The sequence below is a fragment of the Paraphaeosphaeria sporulosa genome (assembly GCF_001642045.1).
Source record: "Paraphaeosphaeria sporulosa strain AP3s5-JAC2a unplaced genomic scaffold CC84scaffold_8, whole genome shotgun sequence".
Taxonomy (NCBI): Eukaryota; Fungi; Ascomycota; class Dothideomycetes; order Pleosporales; family Didymosphaeriaceae; genus Paraphaeosphaeria; species Paraphaeosphaeria sporulosa.
The window spans coordinates 1,184,432-1,210,800 of NW_017253367.1; the positions used below are offsets into that span (position 1 = coordinate 1,184,432).

At 55.7% G+C, this 26,369-nt stretch overlaps 12 protein-coding genes across 12 annotated transcripts; 5 read left to right on the forward strand and 7 right to left on the reverse strand.

Moving 5' to 3' along the window:
* The first annotated feature begins 55 nt into the window (after nt 1-55).
* CC84DRAFT_1166744 (nagb/rpia/CoA transferase-like protein) lies at nt 56-2,081 on the forward strand. The gene is made up of 2 exons (XM_018179041.1): nt 56-969; nt 1,021-2,081. Exons 1-2 carry the CDS (start codon nt 270-272, stop codon nt 1,842-1,844), a joined length of 1,524 nt encoding a protein of 507 aa, XP_018033330.1. The 5' UTR covers nt 56-269; the 3' UTR covers nt 1,845-2,081.
* Nucleotides 2,082-2,154: 73 nt separating this feature from the next.
* CC84DRAFT_1125037 (uncharacterized protein) lies at nt 2,155-3,251 on the reverse strand. The gene is made up of 2 exons (XM_018175709.1): nt 3,183-3,251; nt 2,155-3,131 (listed from the first exon to the last, which is right to left on the reverse strand). Exons 1-2 carry the CDS (start codon nt 3,224-3,226, stop codon nt 2,186-2,188), a joined length of 990 nt encoding a protein of 329 aa, XP_018033331.1. The 5' UTR covers nt 3,227-3,251; the 3' UTR covers nt 2,155-2,185.
* Nucleotides 3,252-3,627: 376 nt separating this feature from the next.
* On the reverse strand, nt 3,628-4,930 carry CC84DRAFT_1096648 (uncharacterized protein; the record flags this gene model as incomplete). The annotated part of the gene is made up of 2 exons (XM_018174678.1): nt 3,628-4,666; nt 4,767-4,930. 2 exons carry the CDS (start codon nt 4,928-4,930, stop codon nt 3,628-3,630), a joined length of 1,203 nt encoding a protein of 400 aa, XP_018033332.1.
* Nucleotides 4,931-6,749: 1,819 nt separating this feature from the next.
* On the reverse strand, nt 6,750-8,971 carry CC84DRAFT_1166749 (uncharacterized protein). Its single transcript, XM_018179042.1, has one exon. The coding sequence runs from the start codon at nt 8,938-8,940 to the stop codon at nt 7,192-7,194; it is 1,749 nt and encodes a 582-aa protein (XP_018033333.1). The 5' UTR covers nt 8,941-8,971; the 3' UTR covers nt 6,750-7,191.
* A 1,606-nt stretch (nt 8,972-10,577) lies between these two features.
* Nucleotides 10,578-11,692, reverse strand: CC84DRAFT_938835 (uncharacterized protein). The gene has a single exon (XM_018187923.1). It carries the CDS (start codon nt 11,375-11,377, stop codon nt 10,739-10,741), a length of 639 nt encoding a protein of 212 aa, XP_018033334.1. The 5' UTR covers nt 11,378-11,692; the 3' UTR covers nt 10,578-10,738.
* A 1,448-nt stretch (nt 11,693-13,140) lies between these two features.
* Nucleotides 13,141-13,718, forward strand: CC84DRAFT_938863 (uncharacterized protein). Its single transcript, XM_018187924.1, has one exon. It carries the CDS (start codon nt 13,271-13,273, stop codon nt 13,658-13,660), a length of 390 nt encoding a protein of 129 aa, XP_018033335.1. The 5' UTR covers nt 13,141-13,270; the 3' UTR covers nt 13,661-13,718.
* A 517-nt stretch (nt 13,719-14,235) lies between these two features.
* CC84DRAFT_1189010 (phosducin) lies at nt 14,236-15,208 on the reverse strand (the record flags this gene model as incomplete). The annotated part of the gene is made up of 3 exons (XM_018181026.1): nt 14,236-14,254; nt 14,344-14,573; nt 14,624-15,208. The coding sequence occupies 3 exons, from the start codon at nt 15,206-15,208 to the stop codon at nt 14,236-14,238; spliced, it is 834 nt and encodes a 277-aa protein (XP_018033336.1).
* A 2,195-nt stretch (nt 15,209-17,403) lies between these two features.
* On the forward strand, nt 17,404-17,981 carry CC84DRAFT_1178529 (uncharacterized protein; the record flags this gene model as incomplete). Its single annotated transcript, XM_018180350.1, has 2 exons — nt 17,404-17,491; nt 17,527-17,981. The coding sequence occupies 2 exons, from the start codon at nt 17,404-17,406 to the stop codon at nt 17,979-17,981; spliced, it is 543 nt and encodes a 180-aa protein (XP_018033337.1).
* A 464-nt stretch (nt 17,982-18,445) lies between these two features.
* Nucleotides 18,446-20,589, forward strand: CC84DRAFT_938878 (MFS quinate transporter-like protein QutD). The gene is made up of 5 exons (XM_018187926.1): nt 18,446-18,751; nt 18,800-19,183; nt 19,234-19,323; nt 19,417-19,800; nt 19,849-20,589. The coding sequence occupies exons 1-5, from the start codon at nt 18,710-18,712 to the stop codon at nt 20,542-20,544; spliced, it is 1,596 nt and encodes a 531-aa protein (XP_018033338.1). The 5' UTR covers nt 18,446-18,709; the 3' UTR covers nt 20,545-20,589.
* CC84DRAFT_938872 (uncharacterized protein) lies at nt 20,590-21,492 on the reverse strand. Its single transcript, XM_018187925.1, has one exon. It carries the CDS (start codon nt 21,210-21,212, stop codon nt 20,634-20,636), a length of 579 nt encoding a protein of 192 aa, XP_018033339.1. The 5' UTR covers nt 21,213-21,492; the 3' UTR covers nt 20,590-20,633.
* A 615-nt stretch (nt 21,493-22,107) lies between these two features.
* On the reverse strand, nt 22,108-23,811 carry CC84DRAFT_938913 (guanine nucleotide-binding protein, beta subunit). Its single transcript, XM_018187927.1, has 5 exons — nt 23,527-23,811; nt 22,751-23,463; nt 22,612-22,701; nt 22,442-22,561; nt 22,108-22,390 (listed from the first exon to the last, which is right to left on the reverse strand). The coding sequence occupies exons 1-5, from the start codon at nt 23,639-23,641 to the stop codon at nt 22,373-22,375; spliced, it is 1,056 nt and encodes a 351-aa protein (XP_018033340.1). The 5' UTR covers nt 23,642-23,811; the 3' UTR covers nt 22,108-22,372.
* Nucleotides 23,812-24,222: 411 nt separating this feature from the next.
* Nucleotides 24,223-26,048, forward strand: CC84DRAFT_1166756 (Metallo-dependent hydrolase). The gene is made up of 5 exons (XM_018179043.1): nt 24,223-24,334; nt 24,415-24,557; nt 24,819-24,878; nt 24,995-25,601; nt 25,649-26,048. The coding sequence occupies exons 1-5, from the start codon at nt 24,278-24,280 to the stop codon at nt 25,826-25,828; spliced, it is 1,047 nt and encodes a 348-aa protein (XP_018033341.1). The 5' UTR covers nt 24,223-24,277; the 3' UTR covers nt 25,829-26,048.
* The last annotated feature ends 321 nt before the right edge of the window (nt 26,049-26,369 follow it).

Genomic DNA, 26,369 nt, shown 5'->3' on the forward strand with positions numbered 1-26,369 from the left:
CCACGACTAGAACCACTCTGTGAGTCAACGGGGTCGGACATTCTCTATCAATTTCGCACACGCCTCCACCACGATTGGCGCCCCGAATCCGCACCAACTGAACACAATAACGTGACTATCCGATAAAGACCTATGCCTTCGCCCCGGCAATTGTGACCTTCCACAATACCTAACTTCCCCCGCTTTCGGCAACAACTGCACGTCAATTGCAAATATTGTATTTGAGGACTGAAAGAGACGCGCAAGGATTTAAAGCTCCTGCCGACGGAATGAGTGGACTAGTTGAAGGCGAAGCGGTGGCCCCCCCGGCTGCACCGCTGCAAGCGCCGAACGATCAAGCAATCCCAGCAGCTCCGGCAAAGGCTGATCCTAAGGATGCAAAGCCTGTGGAAGACGGCGCTTCAAAAAAATTGTCAGGTGCAGAATTGAAGAAGCAGAAGCAGCTAGAGAAGCAAGCAAAGAGAGCTCAAGCAAAGGCGGCTGCTCCCGCAGCGACGCAACAGAGCGGACCTCCAAAGGAACAGAAGCAGAAAGAGCAGAAGCAGTCTCAGAAAAAAGATGAAGCCAGACCTTTGCCAATCCGGAGGAGACCCTCACAGTCCAATGCGGTGCCACAGCAGCACGCCAAACGAGATTCGAAGCGGGACCAGAAGAACCTCGGACTCTTCTTTGGCCATTTATATAGTCAGCCCAGACAGCATTCCATGGTCGGAGCATCGAAAGACGTCCACCCTGCTATTCTCGCCCTTGGTCTGCAATACAGCAGCTACGTGATCTGTGGAAGTACTGCGCGAATGGTCGCTATGCTTCTGGCCTTCAAAGCAGTTATCGAATCATACCAGACGCCCGTTGGAACCAGTCTGGCGCGGCATCTCACCAACCACCATCTCAGCCCACAGATTGACTACCTGCGAGGATGCAGACCGCTCAGTATCAGCATGGGCAACGCTATTCGATGGCTCAAAGACCGTAAATTCTGCTCCATCTCATGGCAAACATTCTACTGACCCGTGAACCTAGTCATTATCAAGATCGATCCCTCCACCCCCGAAGCAGAAGCCAAGCGCGACCTCGTGGAGGAAATCGACATGTTCATACGCGAGCGCGTCACCGCCGCCCAAAAGCTGATCCGTGACCAAGCCGCGACCAAGATCCTGCCGGGCGACGTGATTCTCACGTACGCCTCGTCCTCCATCGTCGAGCAGACGTTCCTCCAAGCGCACAAGGCCGGCGTCCCCTTCACCGTCGTCGTCGTCGACTCCAAGCCCCTTTTCGAAGGCAAGACGCTCGCGCGCAAACTGGCCAACCAAGGCATCACCGTCCGGTACTACCTCATCACGGGCGCCTCACACGCCGTCAAAGACGCCTCCAAGGTGTTCCTGGGCGCGCACGCCATGATGTCCAACGGGCGGCTCTACTCGCGCGTCGGCACCGCCCTCGTCTCCATGCTCGCCCGCTCGCACTCTCTCCCCGTCCTTGTGCTCTGCGAGTCCGTAAAGTTCACTGAGAAAGTCGCCCTCGACTCCATCGTCGGCAACGAGGTCGCACCAGCAGACGAGATCCTCTCCGAAGCCGAGCGCGCCTCCTTACTTCCCCTCGAACCCCACCTCCCGACCACGCACCCCTCGAAGAACAAGTCGGACAATGACAAGTCCACAGCTGAAGACGCAAAATCAGGTCCTCTGGATGTGCTCAAGTGGGTCGAGGGCTCGGAGAACTTGCACCACCTCCAGGTGCTGTACGATGTCACGCCCGCTGAGTACATCAACATGGTCATCACGGAATACGGGAGTCTGCCGCCGAGCTCGGTGCCCGTGGTTCATCGGCTGAGTACGAATACCTGAGTTGCCTGCCCTGCGCTGCGCGTTCTGGATTTTCTTGTTTTCTTGATTTGAGTTGGCTTTGGTCATTTGGATTTTCTGCGAGGATGAGGAGAGATGACTAACGATTTGTGAAGGGACTGATGGTGATGAGCTGGATGCGCCTTCGAAGAGGCTCGCTCATGCTGCGGCGCCGCCGGTGCGTCGTGGCAGTGCGCGTGCGTGAGGAAACGAGTGTGCGGTGTTGTTTACACAGAGAACGGGGTTGGGCTTGCTGTAAGATCATATTTTGGGGAACAGGATAGTATGTAGTGGTCAATTCACACAATAGCTTCGTCTGCGAAACCCTAATACCTCTACCCTCTCTACTCGGCCTGCTGCTCCCCCCGCTTCTGCGCCATCAACCTCCGATACGTCTCAATGATCCCCTGCCTCTCCTCGCCCAGCTCCTCCCTCTTCCTCAAGCTCCCTGCACTATTCGGCACATTCCCCACGTTCACCTTCGCGCCGCCCTTAACCTTGAAAATCTCCCTCGGCACCTTTGTAAAACTCGGCGGCTCCTGCACCACATCGTGCAGCCCCTTGCGCTTCCCGTCGCCCTCCTCCCGCTTCCGCCGCAGCGCCTCCCACTCGTCCTCCTCCTTGTCATTCACCTCGCCCACCACACGCCTCTTCTTTCCCCTCTTACTAGCCTTCTTCTTCTTCCCGCCCGCCCCGGCGGTCAGCCCGTCCAAGTCTTGCGTCTTGTCCTCCCACATGGCATCCAGCTCGTCCTGCTCCTCCTCGGCGAGCTCAGCGGCCTCCATTTCCTTCTCGCGGATCCGCGCTTCTTCCTTGCGCCACCCCTCCTGCAGCCGCTTGAGATGCCGCTCGTGCTTCGTGACTCTGTGGTCGCCGAGGCCCGGCGTTTTCTTGCCGCTCTTGCTGATCCCGCTCAGCGGCAGCGCCTGGTTGACGCGCTGCCGGAAATCAGATAGGCTTTCTCCGGGCATGATTTTCAGCGCGGGCGCTGCGACGTCGGGCTGTGCCTCGCTGTTTGGCGCGGGTTTCTGTTCTGTGTCTGCGGCAGCGCCGGCCTGTGTGGGTTTGGGCGTGGATTTGGGTTTCTTGGACTTCTTGCCGTCGTCGAGGCCGGAGCGGCGCTTTGGATTCGCGGAAAAGGCCATGAGGCGCGCAAAGGCTTTGGGCGTGTCATCAGTGCCGTAACCTTGGACGTGCGTTGTTTTGCGCTTCTTTGACTTTTGCGCGGGTGTCGTGCGGACTTTGCCTACGGGGAGAGGTGCGGCGCGGACAGAGGGGGGAAGGTCGAAACTAGGGGGTGTTAGCAATTTCATAGGCAGAGGTCGTCAGAGCGGAACGGACTTGTTCGCATCGTGCTCGGCTTTTCGCTTGTGTTTGTGAGGCATGGTGGCGGTGGGTGATGTCGTGGGATTCTACTGTGGTGCAACTGCAATCCTGAAGATGCGACGCCAAAAAAGTTGTGCAGGGATCTGTGGTCTGGAGAGCGTGGGGCAGGCATGGTTCTTGGCATCTGCAGCCCCGCCTGCCATGTGCCCTACGTTGACCGTACTTGCGCATTATAACTAAGGCTCTATTTCCGTTGTATTGGTGCAGTTTGCTAGAATTAGTGGTTAACGCTTTACATTTCGAGGACATGGGCCTTAGATATCTTTGAATTCTAAATGGCCCAAGCCAAAAACCGTACGCTAAAGAACAAATCGCCGCACCCGGGTATCTCATGCGACTTCTATCGCCTATCCCAAACCCAGTCCTAAACACCGAAAAACGATGACATCCATCAACCCCTCTACCCAACCCAGCTACCATGCACCTTCGCCCCCCAGTCCCCCCTCGTCATCTCCCTCAAATCATCGCCGTTCAAATAATCCACGCTCTCCTCCACCAGAACTCTCCAAACCATGTTCCTCACGCCAACCGGCCACTTTGGCGCGCCCCAATACCTACTCTTCAGCCCACGTTCCTTCGCTGCTCTTATCTGCGCTCGAATCAGCTCTCTCTGCGTCGCCGACACCCGCCCGAACCAGCACCACCCGACCGCCTTCTTAAAGTCGACGGACGCGTAGTACGAGTTTGTGAGGTCGAAGGTGGAGAGGGGCGTGGTGCCGACGGTGCCCTGGCCGCCGGCGCGCTTGGACGCGTGGTCCGTGGTTTGTGAGGAGAGGGGGGAGAGCCCGGCGAGGGGTGCGTCGAAAAAGATGTCGCGGTGGGTGGAATTGCGGGTTACGAGGTCGAAGGGGGCGTTGCCGGTGGCGACGATGGTGATGGGGCCCGGGACGATGGTGTGGCCGTCGTAGTATGACAGGTAGCCCTTCTGGCGTAGGGGCTCGAGTTGTGATGAGACGACGGGGTAGAGGGCGTGGCCGTCGTTTTTGAAGTCGACGAGGAGGACGACGGTTTGCGTGGGGTCCATCTCGAAGACGCCGTTTTTGAGTCCAGACTTGGAGACGGTCTCGAAGGGGGTGTTTGGTGTGTTTTGCTGGTCGACGATCCGCATCAGAGGGTCGACGTACATGGAGCCGAAGGTGTTGTCTATGGTGAGGTCGCGCGTGCTGTGGCCGACGAATAGTTTGTCAGAGCGCTCGGGAAAGAGCCAGACGTCTGCCTCAACGCCGGTGCAGCCCCAGCGCAGGGCCTCGTATAGAGGCACACGACGCCAGTAGTCGTTGTGGGAATGGCAATGAATGGGCTTGACATTGCGAGTAAGGCCCGTGAAGTCCCCTGCTTGATATTGCTCCAGGGGTAGGAAGTCGCGAGAGTAGGTGACAGCGTCATCTCTGACGAGGTTCACCAAGCTCATGAGAACATTGGAGATGTGAACGATGCCACTGTTCGCGTTAGCCCAATCCCTCATACACACGTCCCAGGCAAGTTGCAAGATTGGGAAGATATGCCAAGTCCCCCGGAAGCTGCGGAACGGGCACTTACAAAAAGACAATTACGAGCAGCGGCAGCCCCAGCACGGTCTTAATTCCACATCTCCTCACCCTCCACTCCCTCCGCACACTCTTCTCCTTCCCCGCGGGCGGAAACCGCACCCTGTCGAACGGCTCCTCTTTCCCAAACCCAACATTGCGTCGCCGCACTGCCATCAACAGCCTCTCAATGACACCCCCCAGAGGCCTCGATTCTGCGCTCTCGAACTCGTCCTCGCCGTCCTCCAGCGCGCGCAACGACCCCACTTTCGCGTTTCTGTCAAGAGGGCACGGAGAGTGCGAGTCGTAGTCCAGGAGGAGAGGCTTGCCAGCATCGAGGGCAGCCATGGTGATGTTTGCCAGGCACGAGCCAATGGCGTGCTAGCGCTGGACCCTGAGTTCGCGGGGATGCTGGCCTATCTCACCCCGCAGCTGCGTCCGGGCCCTGGGGTCCTGGTCTGGCCGGGGCGTTTCTCCGAGTGAAGTTTTCGTTGCGGCGTCGTAGCTGAGTTGGAAGTCGGGAGCCCAGGCCGTGCGAGAGGGAGTCGCAGGCTTAAGACACGGTGATCCGCGTTGGCGCGGTCTGGGGTCCAGCAGGGCGTCACACTCTAGCTGAGATGCGGCACAGGCTCAGGCTTCTGGGCCCGTCCAAGCGGGTCAGGAGTTTTGCGGGAGCGTGTCCGCAAACGGCAACTGTAGCACTGGGCCGCTGGTCGCAAGCAACGAAGGAAAATGTGTCGGCTCCCTGTGGAGATCGGAAGGGTCGTGCGCTTCGGCGTCTGGGGATGCCAGAGACAGACTCGGTGAGGGCAAAGTAGAAGCCTACCGCAGTTTATCTGGCAATTGGATCTTGGGGGATGATTTTTTGGCGTCCTTGTAGACAGGGTCGATACGCGGGTTGGCGGTCTTGGGTTCCGGGAGCGCCCTGCCCACTCGCTGTAGCAGCCACACGTCGAGCGAGTGCAATTGGGGGCTATCTGTCACAGGGCGGCCAAGTCGCAAACGTCTCCCAAACGTTGGCCCACGAGCCTTTTTCAAGCAGCGCGGACGGAACAAGCTTCGCTGGCACTTGCCTTCTACCGTAGACATGTCTCGCTTGCCCAATAATACCTACCAGGGAGCGTTCTGGATCGCTGGCCTGTACTCTGCGCCCGTAGCGTGCCTGGAGGATCTACGTACGGTGCGACTTGACAATCATACTGCAACGGATACAGTATATCTTGCAGACCGGACGCGTGGCTGAATCCACCAGCATCTGCACCGCCAATGGCGTTCTCGCAGCCCGGCGGGCGGAGTCATCCGGAGCCTCCTCCGCAGCATCTCACTGCCCACCGCGTACATCCAAACTGTGGCTACCCCGTGCAATGCCTCACCCCTGCTCGCCCGTACCACACTATCGATCCGACAACTGTGGCTCACCAACCACTGTGTAGGGAGCGTATACTGGCATCGTCAGATCAGCCCATGGGAATTGTAGCGTGTTTGAGACGCTCCAGGACCTTCCGAGTGCTCCGTGTGTGGGCAGCATCATCATCTTACGATCCTCCCCTCGCAAGGTGTACTATTCTGGTCTGAAAACCGACAATCATCATCGCGGCTTCGCGCGCCGTGTTTGATAAGCGCGGCTGTGCACTGCGATGAGCGACTCGGGGTCGATGTCGGTGTTTCAAGGCCATCATGTTCAATCGCCCTGTGCAGATGATCTTCATAATTCCAATGCTAATCGCGGGGCGCCATCGCTGTCATGAGGAACATGCACAAAGGATAACTCAAGAAGCTGTTGGAGGGAGCTTGGCAAGCAGTTCAGGGTGATCTATAGTATTATCACTGGAGTGTAGGAGAGAGCTCCCACGCTCCATATATAGAGATATTGCCAGGTCTAAGCGCAGAACTAGCCATATACGTACAGGAAGCTCCCCAAGCATACAAGGGAGCTCCGCAGAGGAGCTGCCCAATGGCGTTTCACGTCACAGAAGCGTATTTCAGGTTTTCAAGACTTGCATTGAACTTCAGTCCCAGAGGGACGCCCAGGCGGAATAAGCAGCCAAGGGTTCTATGTAGAGACGATACATCAGAAACAAAACAGAGCCATTGAAAAGACAATGACAGTGGCTGCGGAGGTCCACAGGGACTATCCTCCATCAGAAAAAGTAAAGGTTGTCCATCCAACGCCGTGACCAGGAAGCAGGTAGCTTTGCAATGCCAGTCGCGAGGCCTTCAAAGGACAACAGGTAGGGTATCGGAAAAGGCATGTAATCGTGAAAGAGAAAAGTGGGTATCTGGGGTATCGTAACAAAGCGCCCAGGCCATACCATAAACGCCGAAATCTGAGTTTGGTAAAGAAAAACGCCATGCTTTCGTAGGATAAAACGCCAGAGTGGCCGCCTTTGTGCGGTCTGCCTTGGGAGAACGCACGGCAGAGGGGTCTTGCGCCGTTACTACCAGCGCGAAGGGTACTCGATACCGATCTGGGCCTCGATCTTCTGAATGCCGGCTGCGAATTGCTGGCAGAGGGCCTCGGTCAGCCACGTCTCTCCCCGCTCATAGCAGACTGGGATGGTTCCGAAAAGGTGCCGACCGCGACGCTGGTAACCCATAGAGTTGTACAGACGGTTGACGCCAGCGCGGTTGCTGCTGTTCTTCCATGACTCAAGCTCAGTGTAGTAGAGGATGGCTAGTAGAGCAAAGAAGATGGCGAGTGCCGTAGAGAGGCTGAAGAAACTGCGCTTCTTGGGAGCGTAGACACCCGTCGGCGGAGCCTGTATGTCGGTCTGTGTGTGGCGGTCTTCTTGGAAGACAGGCGGCTGGTCGAGGACAGTGGAGGTGCCGGTCTGCGTAAGCTGCGGAGTGTCCGTCTGGGTGTGACGCTCTTCGTGAACGACAGGTTCCGGAGTGTCAGTCTGTGTGTGCCGCTCTTCGTAAACGACTGGCGGCTGATCGAAGAAAGTAGAGGTACCGGCGTGCGCCAGCTTCGGAGCTTCTGTCTGCGTCGCGGATGATTCGAGCGAAAATGCGGCCGGCGCAATGTGAGTGACCGTCTCGAGGGAGAAGCTGAGCTGTGGTTCCTTCTCTTCAACTGCCTCTGTTTGGGTGGATGTTGTCGTGAGCGCGGAACCTGTCAGATCTTGCACAGCCTCGATGATGAAGCGCAAGTCGATACTGCTTGAGGAAGGCGTAGATAGGTTCCTAAGTGCGGGCTCGATCCTGGACTTCCAAAGTACGCGAATGTCGGATTCCGACAGCGTCGCTGAGGGCTCGACGGGGATGATCTCGCCGGCTGTAGAGACGTCTGTCTGGGTGAAGGACGTAACGCCTTGAGCAGACGACACAGCTGTCTGTGTTGAAGAAGTCGTAGTGGACTCATCGACAGGCGCAATCTCAACAGCAGTGAAAGCGGCGACGAGTTCGAGGCTGAAGTCAAGCTGAGATGCGGCTTCGGTGTCAAGTTCCTCGTCGATATCGTTGAGCTCGTCCTCTAGGCTCCCACCGGTGGTGACGGAGGTCGGCTCTGCAGTGGTGGGGTCGACGGCGGCATCTGCTTTGTTCTGTTCGTCCTGGGCACGAGCTGCTGCTTCGAGGGCCTTCTGGACTTGGGTCTCAAGGTATGCGATGCGGGCGTCTTTGACGAGGACGGTGCGATCGTGATCGTTGAGCTTCTCTTGCATACCGTCCATGTCGGCCTGGAGCGTCGCAGTCTCGCGCTCGAGCGCTTCGATGGCGGACTTCTGCGACTCAAGCTCCTCAATGCGCGCCTGAGAGTGCTGGTAGTGTTCGAGCGCATCTTGGAGCTGTAGTTTCGCGTCAAGTAAGTCGGCGTCGGTGTCGTCTTTCTGCTTGCGCAGCTTGTTATGCTCATCGATCCTGTGCTGGAGATCGGCGTACGCAGTGTCCAGGTTGGTGCGGATGTCGGCGGCGTCCTTGGTCTCCTGGTCGAGCTTGGCTTTGAGCTCGTCGCGATGCCTGGTGAGCTCATCGTTGCGACGCTTCAGAGTCGCGGCTTCTTGCTCTTTGGCCTCGGATTCTTTGGCCTTGTCGGCTAGGTCGTTTTCGAGGCGGGTCCGGTCGTCCTTGAGCTGCTTGACCTCCTCCCCGAGGCGGGTGTTCTCGTTCTGGATCTGCAGGCCATACTCCCAGGCATGGTCGGTGGTCTCCATGCTGCCGGGGCAGGCGCGGTGGTGTTCGTGCATGCTCTTGAAGAACCGCTCCGAAACAACAAGCTTCCGTTCCGCCTTGGCCTTGGCGGTCTCAGCCGCCGCGCCTGCCCGGATCAGCGTGTCGTTGGTGGCACGGGCCACCTCGCGCTCCGCCTGAAGCGTCTCTAAGTACAGACGTTAGCCACAACGCGGAACATGAAAGAGTATTCCAACTGACCCGAACGTCGGTGGAGAGCTGGTTGACTTGCTTCTGCAAGTCGGCGTACAGGAGAGACCAGGTCTCTCCCGTAAAGAAAGAGAATGTGGGAGCGTTGGAGGCCATTTTGCGAGAATGGCAATTAGTTGAAAAAGGAAGAAGAGGGGACGGTTGAAAACGCAATTTATGGGCGACGAGAAGCTATAGTCGCTGATATTGTGTTCGTGAGGCTATTATGCCGTGATTCACTGGCCGCTATCGAGGTGGCTGGCCAACGGTGAACGGCAACAGTGAAGGTGAGTGCCTAGGCAACAATAGCAATACAGAGCTTCGCAGCTCCCAAGGAAGGAGCCCTCACTAATGGTTGAGCTGCGACGCTGGCCTTTTGCTGTGTAGAGGCAATCTATGATAGGGTTGCCACGGGTCACTCATGGCCAGTTCAGATTCATTACAGCAAACTGCGAATTCCACAACTTCCACCTTCACAATTTCGTCACTGTGAGATCAAATGGCTTATCAAGACTAGCTAGACTGGACTTGACATATTATTAAGAATAGGGGCGAACGATGAAAAGGTTGCGGGGGACAACTTAGTATCAGTTTGGACGCTAACGTGACCTCTATCACATCGAATGCAAGAACCTCGTTTCTGTGATATCCATCACACCAAGTTCGAGAACCTCATTTCAGTCAAGAAAGAGTAAATCAACACGAGGTAGAGTACTTACATAGTGTAAACAGCAAGGCGGCTACAAAGTGATGAATCAAGCTAGACTTTACTTGGACACTTTTCCCAACCATAGTCACCACAAGGCATGCCACATGCCCTCCAATTCTTTCCCTTGTCGCAATCGTGTTTCTACCAATGCTCGTATGGATGGTAACCGCCTTTCCTTACCACGGAGCTGACATGGCTGAAGTCGACACTATGCTTTTTGGTCCAAATGGCAGACCACCAGAAAACAAGCACGAGACCCATATTAATAGCAGAGTTCTTGTGGTTGTCCACGGCCGCCTGCCGGTGCGGCTTTCATGAATGCCAGAGTCTCATTGCCGCATTTGTCACCGCAAGTACATGGGTACGTGGCAGCCCCTTTGTGATACTCATTGGAAGGCGAGACGGTGCTGAGCTCACTTCGACAAACAGGAAGCGTCGGAACGATGTCTTCATAGACGACATCGAAAGAGTTGAGGTTCAAAAAGCCTGGTATCAAGGCTCCTGCACCGTGCTCCATGTAAGCAGCGTGTGAGACTTTGAGAATGTTTGTCTTATTCAGGCTCCACGGAGCCGCTTCGGCCCCAAGACTCTTCATATTGTCCAGATCGTAAAGACCTTCAGCCCGCTACTCTGTCTTGTCGTCACAGACTGCATGACATAGATCATTTTGGAGAGCAAACATCTCTTTCCGCTTATAGTATCCATATGAGTTCTTGGGACTGCATCTGGCAAAGCAGCTTTCATCAGCCCAAGCTTTCGTTACGAGCGAATTCTTCAGGCGCCCAAATAGTTTTCATACCACACTGCGGTGCTGTCACCAGAGGCGGTTTGTTCGCTTGATCGTCTTGTATGAGAAGAATTGCTCCGTGAGATAATAGACGAAGGGAGCCATGCCATTAGGTTCCCAATCCTCTTCATTATCCATTTCCCGAATAGAGTAACCCAATTTTTCTAAGCACAGGATCTACATCGTCATCGAGAAATTCATGGCAGTTGCTGAGGCTCTTGGTTTGATCGCCTGTGTCGTTGTCGATGCTGCACTCATTGGCGGAACTGAACTCGTTGCGAAAGTAATACTTAGGAGGCGAGACGCCATGGATGTCTCCACCTTTCATGATTCGAAGAGGAGTGAATCGATTTCTGCCCCAATGCAGAATATTTAAGAAGCGTGCGTGGTTCATGCCTTTCATAGCTGCAAGTTGGCGAACAATCAGCGAATGCGCCATGTGACGGTCGGACTCTCCATTTCTACGTCTTCCGTTTCGACTCGCATGTGGCACCAACGGATTTTTTGCTCGTATCTGGATTTTGGTTGCTCCTCTGTCATACGACTCCGTAGAACGGACACCAACAAGATCAACACCACCCAATATGTTGAGCCAAGAGGGTTCTCCAGGGCCAGGAACAACCAAGAAGTCTGGTCGCGAAGATGTTTTTGGTGGTAGCTTCATTTGCGTGTGTTTGAAATATTTTAGGTCTTCCTTAAGCCTCTGCCGGTAAGAACCAATCGTCGAGCTGTATTGGCTAAGGAAGCGGCGCGTTTCCTGGCCGTCCATCGGCGTTCCGTCGAAATGTTGCAGACGTCTTGCGACCCTTGAACCTAGATAATCCGTACGATCATCAGATTTTCTGGAAAGATCTTGAGAGACATTTGAGCAACCTGGTAACGGATTTTCATAAAGCTTGACAACTCGCTGTCAAGCTACCAAGCCGTCAAGCTGTTGATTGGAGGGCTTATTCCACAGGAGACACTTGGTACAGGGTCTGGCTTCACCACCTTGCGTCCTCCGATACCACTTGATCGGAAACCATTAAACGCACATAGTAAAATCAGCAATATTGCAAACATGTACAGAAAGATCTTGTACAGAGACTTCTTCAAGGCTCATGGGTGCCAGCTGATACAATTTTCCCTACAATTAAGTGAATAAGGTGATCCGATATATGTCATCTAAGCAGGACCCGTAGAACCGTTCGTTGGTGTTTGGTAGCAGCTGCACCTTCATGAAAGAGAGTAGACCTGTAGAGGCAGGCCGAACCGATCTTGAAAGAATACCTGACGAGGTTTCGTTGTGGTGTAGTATTAGAGTCGAAGTCAATATGGCTGGAAGTTGCGATCCGAGGTCGGTCTATTGTCACGTGAAATGTGACCTTATGTTTGGGAAACGACGACCCCACCCAAAGCCTTACTGTATAGAGAACCCAAATCTGTCAACTCTGACAGGTCCCTGACATTTCGAGCTCATAAAGTCCGCAATTGTTGACAGTGTCGACGACAGCTCCGCATTTGGCCTGAGCTCATTCACATCCACGGTCGTGGAAGCAGACGATCCTGCAGCCTCAGACACCAGGCCGTCAAACACAAGCCTATCATCAGCTAGCAAATCATGGGTTTTCGAGTTCTTACCTTTGAGAAACAATGTGAGCAGCATACAGCGCAAGGGCACCGATGGGCTGCTGAAACCTCAGGCAAGATGGGGCATGACGACGACCTTCTCATGGGTATTGCATGGTTCAAAGCATAGCAATTGTTTCGCGTAAGCCACTCACCGCGGCTCTTGCACCAGCCGATCACTCGCGGACCGCTACAGCTCGTCCCATGCGTTTCGAACAACCAGCGACAGGTAGGTGCAACAACGGCATACGAGACTCCTGACTGCCTCAAACGATAATCACTGCACAAAGACCACCCGCCGTGCGCGGCCGATAGGCAGATTCACCACACAGCATGAATCTGCCCCAAGCATATCCCTCCCTTTACCAAGCGATCTCCCCGCAGCCCAAGACGTCCACCTGTTACAGAACAACACAGAACGACCGCTCACCTCACCACGGCCAACAAGCACCCCCCCGGAACCGAGACCAGATCCAACCCAGATCTTCTCGCTCCGCATCTGCGCCGCCACCGCCCTAGCCCCAACCGCCCGTGTTTCGTGAAACATCGCATCGCACCACGCCCTGTCCAATCGCCTGCGCTGACGCACCACCATCTCACCACCTCCTCTGTCCCCAGTCGCGAGCACAGGCGTACAGTGTACGCACACTCCAAGTATGGAGATGCAATGCAATGCGACGCGGCTTACTGTTACGCCCCCGCCACGTGCCTGCCCGGACTCCGAGCCCGCAAACAAAACGCAACGTAGCGGCGCGGAGGGGATATACATCTCACTGCGTACATGCAGATACATGGGGGCCTGGCGTCTACCACCGTCCCAATTCGTTCAATCTTGCCGTGAAGAGGTGAAACATGCGCCATGCACCACTCAACCACCGGGGCTTCCGTTCCGTTTCTCCAGGCAAAAGAAATGTATTGGCTGTCTACCATGTTGCTCACTGCCTCCCCGCTGTGTACGAAGTAAAGTGCAGTAAACCCTGCCGTACGGAACGTGTCGATCCCTAGGCTTAGCCCTACGACGCTGAAACAAGGTGGCGCCCGCGCATCCTCGTCGATGCGGAAACAGATCTGCCTGCCTGCCGTGCTGATGTCAGTCGCTCCACTTCCACGAGACGCTGTGCCGCACACGATCGATTTCGATCAGGAAAATACACGACGGCGACGCAGTGGCGTGAGGCGGTTGGTGGGTGTGGGGCGGTATGTTTGCTTGCCGGGTCGCCAAGGAAGCAGGCTTGCAGGAAAGCAGACTTGCCAGAAAGGAAGCAAGACCTGGTCAGAGAACAGATGGACGAAGCGACGAAGACAGTCGATAGAGTTTGGAGAAAGCAAACAGTTCCAACATCACATTTACGATTGCAATTGGACAACTATGTTGCATCAATTTCGTCTGCCGTTCCACCGAACAGCAATATTGTTAACATTTCCATATCGGGGTATTAAGTAATGTATATAGGTGCACATTTGTGTGCAGTTCGCTCGCTCACTCAATAGGAGAGCATCCGCCCAGGCCAGTCGAACAAAAAGGAAAACGCCACCTGCTGTGCGGTTCGAAACAACAGTCACAAATTCCTCCCGAGAAGAAACATGTCTAGATAGAACGCCGGCGCAGAAGCAGAATATCGGGGCATGATCAGAGTCGTTAGCGTGCGACTGTGCGCAAGCCATACCGTATAGTAGTACAGAGAGATGACAAAAGAGATAACGAGATGTGTCTGCATGTTGCAAGTCCGCTGTGGGCGCGAGTGCGAGACACGAGGGATATGAGGTAGGTGACAGTCATGGTCATGTTTCGCGGAGCCGGAGTCGTGCGTGGCTGCGGGCGTGCCCGGACATTCCAGCGCTGCGAGCTGAAACGTGGTGGGTGCGGCGGCGGCGGCCTAAATCTGCTCGCGGAAGCCGACGAGCAGGAACGCTAGCCATGCAATGCACGCTCGAGGGAGGTGCGAAGGCATGGCGTAGAGTCGAACAGAACGTAGAGTGGCCGGAAGCACAGCTTCCTGTGAGTGCGGGCCGATTGTTTTAATTTAGAATGCGATGGCTGCGGGTGTTGAGTCAGCTGACAGGTCTGTTTCACTTTGATGCTGTGCCACCAACGCCACATGGACGGTGCAGTAGGGTAAAACTCACCGCCTGAAGATTGTTTCTATGCTCACGGCTGTGAGTTCAGAGTCCTCGGGGAACTCATCCATCAGCGGCACCAGGCCGGCAAACTTGTCGGCGTTCCTGTAGGCAATGACGGCGGGTACGCCGGCGACTTCCATCTCAGCGTCCTCATAGTGGAGCTTGACGAAGCGGGTGGTGTCGTTGCGTCTTGCTACTTCGCGCATCTGCTCCTCCATCATGGCGGAGATCTCAGACTGGTTTCTGTTAGTGGCTTGTGGGATGCTGCGAGAGCAGGTGGACATACTGTGGGGTCGTAGATGAAGACCACGACCACGGTGTCGCGGGCGACCTTCTCGATGGCCTCGAGGAAGCCCTCGCCGTCGACAGCTGGCATGTTGCCGTATATGCGGCGGGCAGGGCTCGTTGTGCGAGACCGTATCCGCTGGCCGGCGTTCTGTAGCTCCCGCAACCGTGCCTCGCGCCACTGCTTCATGAAGCTGTCCTCCTCATCGTCGTCTGAAAGCTTCTCGTCGTGGTAGGCGGTGACAGTGTAGGATGTGGGCTGCTGGTTCTTCTTCCAGGTGAAGCGGCGGGCCTGCTTCTTGGCCTTCTCGAAGGCGGCGGCGTCGGCAATGACGCCCTTGGGCCCGGTGTTGGCCTCGGAGCGGATCGAGGGCAGCACGTAGTTATTGGAACGCATGGCGGAGGGCTCTGTGAGACCGAGCTCTTCGTCGGTGTCGTCGGCGGGGTCGTCGTGCTCGTAATAGTGCTCTTCCTTGGTGGGCTCGTCGCGGTCACTATCGTTGTCTCTATCTTCGGGATGGCGTGTGTCTACGTCTTTGTCGCGGAACAGTTCGTTGTATTCTTGCTGGGCGGCAGATGAAGTCATAGTGGAAAAGGGTGCCTCAGCTGGGCGGCCGTCTCTATAAGTAGGATGACGGTGAGGGTGTGTACGGGGCAGGCGGCTGCACGAGGGCCTTGTAGGGCAGAGACGAGCTCGGTCGCTGGCAGGGGTGGCCGGCTGCTATTTTGGCGGCGTCTCAGGGCTGCAATTGGGCGGTGCGAGCGTTGAGCGTGTTGGAGCGGCGGTGATCAGGACAGGTGCGAGTTCCTGCTGGGTGAGTCGGCGTTGCAATGCCAGGGCCTCCCCGCAGCACCCATGCTAGGGCTGGCCACGCGACAGGGCCTTGCAAGATGCCCGCCGCCGCACGGGCAGCCTCCTGAAACGCACCTCGACGCCGAAACATCGGGCCACACAACGCTTTGTTTCTGCCAGACCGCCCAATCCCACGCCGCGCGCTGCGTGGCCTCGCCGCCGTGTGCGCGTCCGAAACGGCTGCTGTAACACGCGCCTCAGCGCAGCACCATGGCCAGACGTGCACGTCACGCCTCGCACGCCAGCAACCACTCCAGTGCCCGGCATTGCTGCGGAGCCTTTGCTGAGGCATGTCATTCATGCGCTCGCCGGTCCATCGCCAGAGCATCGGAGACCACGTCGCCCGATTCACGCCAAAAGGGGGCCTTCGCCGCACGGTTGCTCCTCGAGCCGCTCGCATTTGTGCCCACCCCAGCGCAAATCTGCTTTTGCCAGAAGCCTGCTGCTTCTGGAAGCCGCCTGCATCGGGACGATGACTCCTCTCCTTTGAGTCGCCGCCCACACTGCCACCGCAATAAAAATAGGGAGCACGGGCCCGCCATGTACGATCGGTTACTCTACGCCACGTGCGTGTATGCAATCATGCTCGTATCCAGCCTCGAATAACTCAGGCCCCCGGCACAGGCACTGCAGCGTGTACGGACTTGTCAAGCATGCCTAGGACTAATCTTAAGCTGCGAGCACTCCATGTACTTCACATGCACTGTGGTCCGTTCGGACGGCTACAGAGGCATCACTTTTCTTCCACTTCGGCAAGCAACAGCAAATGTCATGTTCAGGAATGGGTCCCGAGGTCATTCCTCGAGCCCATGGTGAGGCCCGCTGACGCACGCCTATCCAGCGCAGCAAGGTCCCAAACGCACAGTCTCCGAGCACTTGAGTTGGCTATAATCGTGCTGATTCACCAACAATCCTTGCTATACATGGCCCATTACGACTCGATTGGTATTCCCATCACACATGCTTCCCAAAGCGGCTAGTCAACTCTGTATGCATTGTCGTGTCAATAGGACACTGTACTGGCCAGCATATCCCGGCCCTGAGCACCACCAGCCTCATTGTCAATAAGACAGCGATGGCGCAGCGCACAGCAGCTACCTTCTCTCTCGGGCGCTTAACGCCAATACGAAATGACAGTTAACGGACATGCAACGCGGGAAACGAACGAGCAGTGCGCTTATGCACGGAGTTGTACACGCGTTTCTACGGACACGTGGACCAGGATTAGCCGCCGGTCCGCTAGCAAGCCCTCATTCGGGGATTTTGTTCTTGTCCACCAGGCGTCTGAGAGCACGACTGGGGTTTCGCGCCGAGGTCGAGCAATGACGGTCATATGCCGTTGAATGTGACTCGTCGTCGTCACAGAGATGTACTTGCCTTGCGCTGGCCTGAAGAGCGCGTTTCGAGGGAGCAAGTGTACCATAGGTAGCCATCGTGGCTTAACGTTGTGAAACAGACAGCTGCCACACTTCCGAGGACAGACCAAAAGAGCGGTACCAGAGTCTCATCTGGCCCCTAGAGTATCATCCCGCCCCTTCAACTCAACAGGCGCGACACCAGCGTCTCCCCTCAAGAGCATGTTCCTCGTTGTCGTCCCAGACTGGGTGACCGAGTCCTGCTATTGCAGGTGTGTACCTCGTATTAGGTGACCAATGTTCCTTGCACTACGCGAAAAAGTTTCCCTATAATACGTGACGAACCTGGAATAGTCCTTGACATGTCACGAAGTCTCCTGTGGAGCACATACACCACACTACTACTATGAGTGTGATTGCGTTCTGCCATATTACTCGGTGATCTCCCTATACTACTCCACAGTATCTTCCCTTTACCACGCGAATCCAATGGCATGTGACGATCTCTCTTCCCATAAGATGTGATTCATATGGCACCACATGTGACAAAAGTCGCCAGCCCAGACCACCTCTATGGCGAGCAGACCCCATTCCTTCTACTCTCAGACCAAGGGTCCGTCCGTGGCTGTCAGGCGACCAGGATGGGCGAACCTGTGTGGAGGTACATATAATTTCGACTCGCGCTATGCGATGGAGGTGCGTGCGTTGGTGCGCGTTGTTTCGAACCGTTATGCGCTCATACTTGGGGCGACGCATCGACTGAGAGCGAGGCAGCCCGTGGAAGTGAACACAATGCGAGAAAGCCATGGGCGCGAAGGGGAAGTCGCGTTTGTGCGGGCATGAGGTGCGTCGTCGGGATGAACCTGCCCAGCAGCGGACACGTTGCTCCTTTACGCCTGCCTAGCATCGCATCGCCGGGCAGTCCGACGGTTTTCACCGCTGGCGTGTATGTCTTTATCCAAGGACTGGAAGGCTCAATGGGCACTTGCTTGGCTGCGCAGCCACCCGGGCACTATTCGGCTGCGGCTGCGGCAAGCAGAGCCTCAACATCAACGGCTGAGGCGCAATATTGGCTAGTGAAGCTTTTCTTGTGGAAGGAGAGCCTCGCTGGAAGAATCCATACGAGCGCAACTTTCTTCCTGGCGCACTGAGATGCTCGGCCGAGGGCCGAAGAGTGGTGGAGAGGTTCAAGTGACGGCTTAACCCAACAATCGAGCAGGTCACAGCAGTATGGAGACCTGGGTTTCGTCTGGATAAGCATTGTACACAAGACCAAGCGTTTGCTTACCACACGGATATAAACTATCGAACAGTGTCGTCGGACCCTTCCGGACGTTCGAACTTCCACCATAAGCGAATTACATCACTGTGCGGCATCGGACGTGGGCCACCATACGGGAACCACTCAATCAAGCCTTGCGGCTTAAAATTACTTCCATCGCGACCCACACCGTTGCCCTCGCGCGTCGCCGCACCTATCAATCCGCGGCAGAAGATTCATCCAAGCGTGCCCACGCTGTTCATATTGCCATGCTCTAGCGGAAGTAAGAGATATCCGAGCTGCACAACGGCGCGAGGAGTCGGGATGCTGCTTTGAGAGGTGCCCTGACGACATTGAGGAGCCCCGTATGGAGCCTGAGGGGAATTGGGGCCCCAGAGGAAGTTTTTTTTGCGTGGACGGAGAGTGTGGGAGCCCCGCTGCGATGGGTCATCGCCACGGTCCGGTTGGGGAGTCGGTGTTCTTATGAAGCGTTTCTCTACCATCCATTCACTATACATTCACTATCTTGTCTCCCATCCCATTCACCATCTCGCGAACATTCCCATCCGGGATTACGTCTGGCGTGCCGTGAAGTGCTTTCCTAAAGCTCTCTGAAAGATGGGCATCCTCGCCAAAATCGAGGACAGGCCAACGCCGAAGGTGAAATTATCTTCTGCCTTACGAAGATGTGTCTGATTAGCCCCCTAGGAGGTCTACAACTGGCGCGTCTACGTCTCCGCCGCAACAGCATCCTTTGCCTCGTGCATGATCGGCTACACGACCTCCTTCATCGGGACCACCGTCTCGCTCAAGTCATTCAAGGATGAGTTCGGCCTCAGCAGCATGAGCGCGAGCCAGGCGAGTCTGATACAGGCGAATATTGTCTCGCTATTCCAGGCGGGCGCCTTCTTCGGGTCCATCTTTGCGTATTCGACGGCGTACTATCTTGGCCGGAGGATCACGTTGTGGACGTTCGTTAGCATGTTCATTGTGGGGGCATGTATTACGTTTGCGGCTATTGGGGGCAACATTGGGCCTATGTATGCGGGGCGCGTGATCTCCGGGTTTGGGGTTGGAGGGTGTACGATGATTGTGAGTCGGATGGCTATGGTGATCTTCGACGTATGGCTTACGGGGATCAGGTACCGATTTATATCTCGGAGATCGCTCCTCCGGCTATCCGTGGCCGTCTTGTGGGCACGTATGAGCTCGGATGGCAGATTGGCGGTTTGGTATGTGGTTTCTGGAAACTGGGTGCATGTCTCACGCATGGACAAACACACAGCTCCCCAATGATCTTCTACTTTAGCTGACTTCGTACCTAGGTCGGCTTCTGGATCAACTACGGAATGACACAAAGTCTGCCCTACGGCCGGAATCAATGGCTTATCCCCTTCGCCGTGCAACTAATCCCTGCAGGCATCGTCCTCATCGGCAGTCTCCTTTTTCTGCGCGAAAGCCCCCGCTGGCTGTGGACGCGTGGCCGACGCGAAGAGGGCGTAGCCACCCTCTGCTGGCTGCGGAAGCTTCAACCTGACGACATGTACATCCTCGAGGAAATCGAAATGATGGATCTCCAGATCCAGGGCCTGCCGTCCGGTTTCCTCAAGCCGATCCGCCTCGCCCTAACCGACAGCAAGGTTCTCTGGCGCCTCTTTCTGGGACACATGTTGTTCGTGCTGCAGAATTTCTCGGGAATCAACGCCATCGTGAGTTCCCCTCTCCCCGTCTACCCGTTTCCATCTGACAAAGCCTAGAACTACTACTCCCCTACCATTTTCGAAACCATGGGCGTCACGTCCATCAAAACCGTCGACCTTATGACCGGCCTCTTCGGCGTTGTAAAATGTATCATGACTATCCTCTGGCTAACTGTCCTTATCGACAAGTTGGGGCGCCGCACGCTCTTCCTCTTCGGCGGCACCGTCGGCGCGGCCTGTATGTTCGTCATCGGCGCACTCATCGCTTCCAACCCTTCTTCCTCTACCACGAATTCCTCGCTCTCATCCCAAGGCATCGCTACTATTGTGGTCATCTACTTCTGGACCTGCGTCTACATCACCTCCTGGAACGGCACACCCTGGGTCGTCAACGCAGAGATGTTCAGCCAAGCCTCCCGGAACGTCGGGCAAGTCGGCGCCTCCATGTCCAACTGGCTATGGACGTTCGTCATCGCGCGGGTGACGCCGAACATGGTGGCTGGCATGGGACGCAATGGGTTTGGGATGTATTTCTTCTTCGGGGCGGTGACTGTGTGCGCGGTGGTATTTACATTTTTCCTGGTGCCCGAGACGAAGAGCGTGCCGCTGGACCGCATGGATCGGCTGTTTGAGGTGAAGCCGGTGTGGAAGGCGCAGGGGCTGGTGATGGGGGAGTTGGCGGAGAGCAGTCTGGAGTGGGCAAAGGTAGATCGGAAAGATGAAGGTGAGGCGGAGAGGGTGGATGGGGTATGAGGCGTCAGAACGCGAATGTTGTTGTGAAAAGTACTACCTGTGCATGGCACAGCCGCGTTATACGCTATCCAACGCCGTGTCCCCATCCATCACTCCTCCTCCCCCGGACAAGGCAGTTTCGGATCATGTTTCTCCTCCCCTGTCGTATCTGTCGGACAAATCACTCTCGTGCCGCCCGACCTGGGATACCACTCTGAGCACTCCTGCAACACAGCGTATAGCTCCCCATGGAACGTATTTCCAGTCCTGCGATCGGTATAGTACCCCCATCCCAGTCCACCACACTTCTCCGCAATGCCCATCGCTGTGTGCGCAAGGCCGGCGCCGTCCACGGCAATCGGGAAGAAGACGTCGTTGTTTAGGGTCAGGAGCTCCAGACAGACACCCGAGATGGTTCGGCGCAGGTGTGTTCCGAACTGGTTGTCGTGGAAGGGCGGAACGTTGTGCGGGGGTTCGGACTCGATGAGGGTGGCGAAAGGAGAGATGAGCGAGACCACAGTTTTGTTACTTTGTGTGAAGCACTCCCGGATGGGGACCGGTGGTGTGAGGGATGCCGCCACGGTGACGGCGGATGCTGATAGTATGGATGCAAAGAAGAGGAGCGGGAGGATCATGGCGGGCGGGATTTGCGATCGTGTGACGCGTAGGAGATATTCCGACCGTGCCATGTGAAGTCCTAGATTATATGCGTTTATGTTACAGCCGGGTACGAAGTAGCAAGTGAGCACTGTACTGCACTGCAACGCTCACGCGCGCAAGAGATTACGGTAGGATCGCAAAGTATAACCACTAGTAAAATGTTGTGTGACTCGCAGAGCGTGTAAAGACAGGTTCCACTATGCGGTTCTGGGTTGTGCGTTGGGTCGATTGTCTCATTGGTTTTGGTGGTATACCCGCTGTAATATGGATATGTCAGATTGGGTGAGCGGTCGTCGGTTGACATGCTTCATCCAGCGTAAGGGCGACGTGAGCCTGCATATCGTGTGTAATCTGTTGACTTATTCGCTACTACGTTGGCACAGAGCGCACAAGTCAAGGACAGTACGGTACCTGAATGAGACAAGAACTATCCACGTTGCCAATCTCGTGCAACAAAAGACCGGCATACAGCACAACACTTGCACATAAAGATACAGGTAGAAGAGGTATGTGGAACTAGTATCATATCTTATCACGCCAAGATGCCCGCCGCCGCCTCGCAGATCCATCATACAAGAAAAGAAAAACTCCGCTACATCCACCGCCTCTCCACTCTGCCCCGCTATCCCCATCAGGCGTCTGGACCCAATTCCCTGCATCGCCCATAATTCGAAAAAAGAAAAACATACAGATTTCGCCCGTCTTGCAAGCCGCCTTCTCCCTTGGGGTGCAAAACAGTGGTGATTGGTGCTTTTTGAGTACCGAACACGAACACAAAAGATTTATCCGGGGTAAGGTCAGCTGGGTAGAAAGGCGAATAGCAGAAGACGCGAGTACTACTATTCACTTGTTCGCGAAACAGCCGTTCCGGAGGTAACGAACAACGCGAGCATGGCTCGTTTTGTCAAAAGGAAAAGAAGAGGTGGTATGAGGGAGAAATGACAACAAAAAAAATTCCAAGCACCTCGTATCCTTCAGATAACACGATTGCGGTAGGGTGGTTATTATGTCGAGCGGGATTCGACGCTTATAGGCGCCGAAGAAAGGTCGAGGTAGGAAGGGGTATGGTGTGAAAGCATGTAAGGTTTTGTCGTTCGCCAGTAATTAAAGCAAAGTCAGGGCACTCTTCGTTCAGACTTGCATCGTCGCACATTGTTCATATGTTGCATGGTATGCCGGGATGGGTCGATTATGCCCAGATGCGGAGCTGCGTGTGTGTTAGTCAAGCAGGATGGAAATTGCAGCATACGAAACATACCATCGAATCCCATGAACCAGTGCAAAGACTCAGGGCATCGTTGCTCACGCCGAGACAGCTGACTCGGTTGTCGTGACCTTGTAGTGTGCCTACTCGCTCGCCGCGGAGAACGTCCCACACCTATGCTTTTGTCAGATATGTCGTGTAACGAGGGACAAGTGGATACCCACCTTGCACTCGAAATCATCGTAACCAGCGAACAGCAAGCGACCGGACACGGAGAACGCGACCGATGTGATACCGCAGACAGGCTCGGGGATCTGCTGACATATTAGCAAGTGGTAAGCGAACAACCGAGGGCATGCGTACAGTGTAGGCCTGCAGTTCGCGGTCTGCACGGATATCAAACAGACGGCACGAAGCGTCGTCAGAGCCGGTACCGAAAGCGTTGCCGTTGGGGAAGAATTGAATGGCGTTAATATCGGAGTCGTGGGCGGCAAAAGTCTGGACGCACTTCTGCTGGCGAATGTCCCACAGCTTGGCGAAAGCATCGCAAGCACCAGAGACGAACTGGTTGTGGTCGAGCGGGTTTATGCTCAAGCTCATAACATCGCCCAAGTGATCGGCAAACTCGTGCACCTTGGAGCCAGTCTCCAGATCCCAAAGCACGCAGGTCATGTCGCCAGAGGATGTGAGGATGCGCTTGTCGCTGATAAATCGGCAGCAGGACAGGTATCCCGAGTGGCCGGACAGCTCTCGGGCAACGCGGGTGGGGCCTTCCCGGGCCGACAGGTTGTAGATGGAGCAGATGTTGTCCAACCCTCCGCATGCGACGTAGTTCCCAGAGGGCGAGTAGGCGCAGGTCATGACCCACGATGACCTCAGGGGGATGGCGTGGACCTTGTTTGTGGTGTAGGCGTCCCAGATGATGAGCTTGCCGTCCTGCGAGGCGGACACGAGATGTCGGCGGTCCGTCGACCAGTGCATGGCGTAGATCTTGGCCAGATGGCCCTTGAGGGTGCGCTTGGTCTTCATCGAGAGACGCGGCAGAGCCTCGACGCGCTGCTTGGCAACATCACGGACTGCATTGGGAGGTTAGCTCGCGCTGCGACGGCTGCGACGCAGCGGAGGAAGTGGGCACGTACGGGTGGTGTCAGCAAGCTCGTCCTTCTTCCGTTTTATTCTGTCCTTGAGCGCCTCGGCATCGCGGCGGGCGATCTGGATCTTCTGCTGGATGGATTCGGCACTCATATCGGCCATGCTCTGGGGGCGTGAGGTGCAGTGGAAGGGGGCGTCGTCGCAGGTAGGGGTCGCGGGCGAGGTGGGCGGGATCCAGGGGCCTCGCAGCTAGCGCACAGCCGGCACGCACGCAATGCAGAGGCTCGCAGAGAAGCTGGAGAGCAACAGAGGCGCGCGGAGAGGCAGCAATGGCTCGCGCTTCGGGGCGGCGCAGGCTGCGGATGGCGGTTGCGGTGGTCTGGTGGGTGAGGGCTGCGGCAGAGGTGCTGGAGACGAGGATCTGGGTACGGGGCGGCCTGGAGAGCTGGGCGCAGGCTAGCCGAGAAGCGTCCTGTGGATGCCGAGCGGGAGGCAGCGCAATTCACGCACGCAGACGGGCACAACGAGGAGGCAGACAGCGGGCTCGCAACGCGGGGTGCGGCTTTCTAGAAGACGGCTGCAGAAGCACGGAGGAGGCAGAGAGGAGGCGCTGGCGACCTCGCGCCTTCTTCGTCAGTTGCAATCTCCTTGGTCGCTCCTCCCCTTCTCGAAGCGCGCTAGCCCCTGGCCACCTAGCGCCGTGCAGGGCCGAGCGTCGATTGAGCCGTGGCCGTCGCCTTGCCGCGCCTTTCACGCAACGGCTGCGTCCGACGCCAGCGCGCTGCCACTGTCGGCACCATGGCAAACGCAGCGCCCGTGGATCTGTCCTTTGCCCGCCGTCTGCCCAAGATCGAAGTACGTGGCTGCCCCCGTCCGCGAGCGCCAAGTAGCGTGCATGGGCTTCAATACACCACTGCTCGGCTAACTTGACCAAGCTCCATGCCCATTTGACGGGAAGCATCAGTCGCGCTTGTCTCCACGACATCTGGGAGACGCGCCGCCAGCACGATCCGGAGCTGCAGCTCGACGACCCTCTTGTAGCCATCCCTCCTGACAAGGTCGACTACGATGTTCAAACGTAGGCTCTAGTCTTTCCGTTGTTCCCATGGATCGTTACTCTCCGTTGGATGTGCCGTAAGCGCGCGCACGTCGACCTGTCATTGGGCCTGTTGCCCAAGCGTAATTTATAATTCTCCGATTGTGTCCAGGAGAAGCCTGTCCATCTTGGAAACCACAAAGTCACGAGCACGTGCAGCCGGGTCATCTTTGGCATTACGGAAGCGCTCCGCTGTCGGAAACGTCGTGCTGGTAGCACTCAAGATGCTGACAAGAACCCTAGATTCTTCCCACTGTTCTCGTCATACATTTACAAACTTTGTGACGACCTTCCCAGTATAGAGTACGTAAAGACCATATCATGGCCGGTGCACGGATCGACCGTCTTGCCGAGGCCCAGGCGCGACGAACAGACCTCTGTCGTCGCATGAGATGATCATTTGCCTGACGATCTAGCAGATTCTCGACAAAGAGAGTGCTAGAAGACTTCCAGGCAGATGGCGTGGTCTATGTCGAGCTTCGAACAACGCCCAGGGCAATTCCAAATCGCGGCATAACGGAAGACGATTATGTCAAAACCATTCTCGACGTTCTGCGTAATCACAATGACCAGGTTGGCAACACCATGAGAGCGTTCCTGATTCTATCCATAGACCGGCGAAACACAGCTACCGAAGCACAACAGGTAGTCGACCTTGCGCTCAAATACCGAAGCGAGGGCGTCGTGGGTGTCGACCTCTGTGGCAATCCCGCAAAAGGAGACGTTAGCCTGTACACGGATGCGTTCACCCGGATAAAAGCAGCAGGACTGAAAATCACATTGCACTTTGCAGAGATTGCGCAGTCTGGAACGGACGACGAGCTCAATACGCTGCTGTCCTGGCAACCTGACCGACTTGGACATGTCATCCACGTCAACTCCTCTTTCCAAGAACGCATCAAGAGGGAACACATAGGCGTTGAGCTCTGCATGAGCTGCAATGTCCACGCTAAGCTTATCCCTGGGACCTTCTCTGACCACCATTTTGGGTTCTGGCGGCACACTAATGTTCCTGTAGCTCTTTGTGTGAGTACACACTCCCAATTCAATATGTTCCAACTGATAACCACCAGACAGACGACGTGGGCATCTTCTGTAGTCCGCTCTCTCAGGAATATTATCTAGCGGCTGTACACTTCGGGTTGGACCGCACCCAATTGACGGAACTAGCACAGCGACCGATCGCCTCTATATTCACAGGGGCGAGTGAGCGAACACGGTTGGTTGAGAGTTTCGAGCACTGGTTAGCCTGATCTCGCGGTGTGCACGGAGACACTCATAGAAGATCAACTAGACTTTCAGCTTAGTTCATTCATTTCTAAACCGAGAACTCGGGCAAACTGAAGTCAAGTGCCGCAACAGAATGACAAATAACATCATGGCACTCGACTTGTAGGCAAACAGTTTACTACGTAGTTCACTGCTGTACGCCCGATCATCTCCATCAAGCACAGATACATTGGCCATGTGGACTCACAACATATGGAGAGCAGATCACTGATTCCGTCACAACTGTGATGATAACTTAGATACGCCGAATCTTCTACTACGTAAAATTACTCGTATTCCGCAAATACTTGATACTCGAGCTTGCTTTTTATCGTACGTCCGTACACTAAACAGCAACTGGGAATCTAGATTTGTGCTTCATCATAACACATAGATTGACACGTCTATTATGGCTCACCTATTTGAGCGCTGGCATACACAAGTGTATCCTTGCTGTATTAAAATTAGGGGTGCAATGACCTGCTCTGCTTTGCATCGTTTGATGGTATTTGAGAATGTAGAATG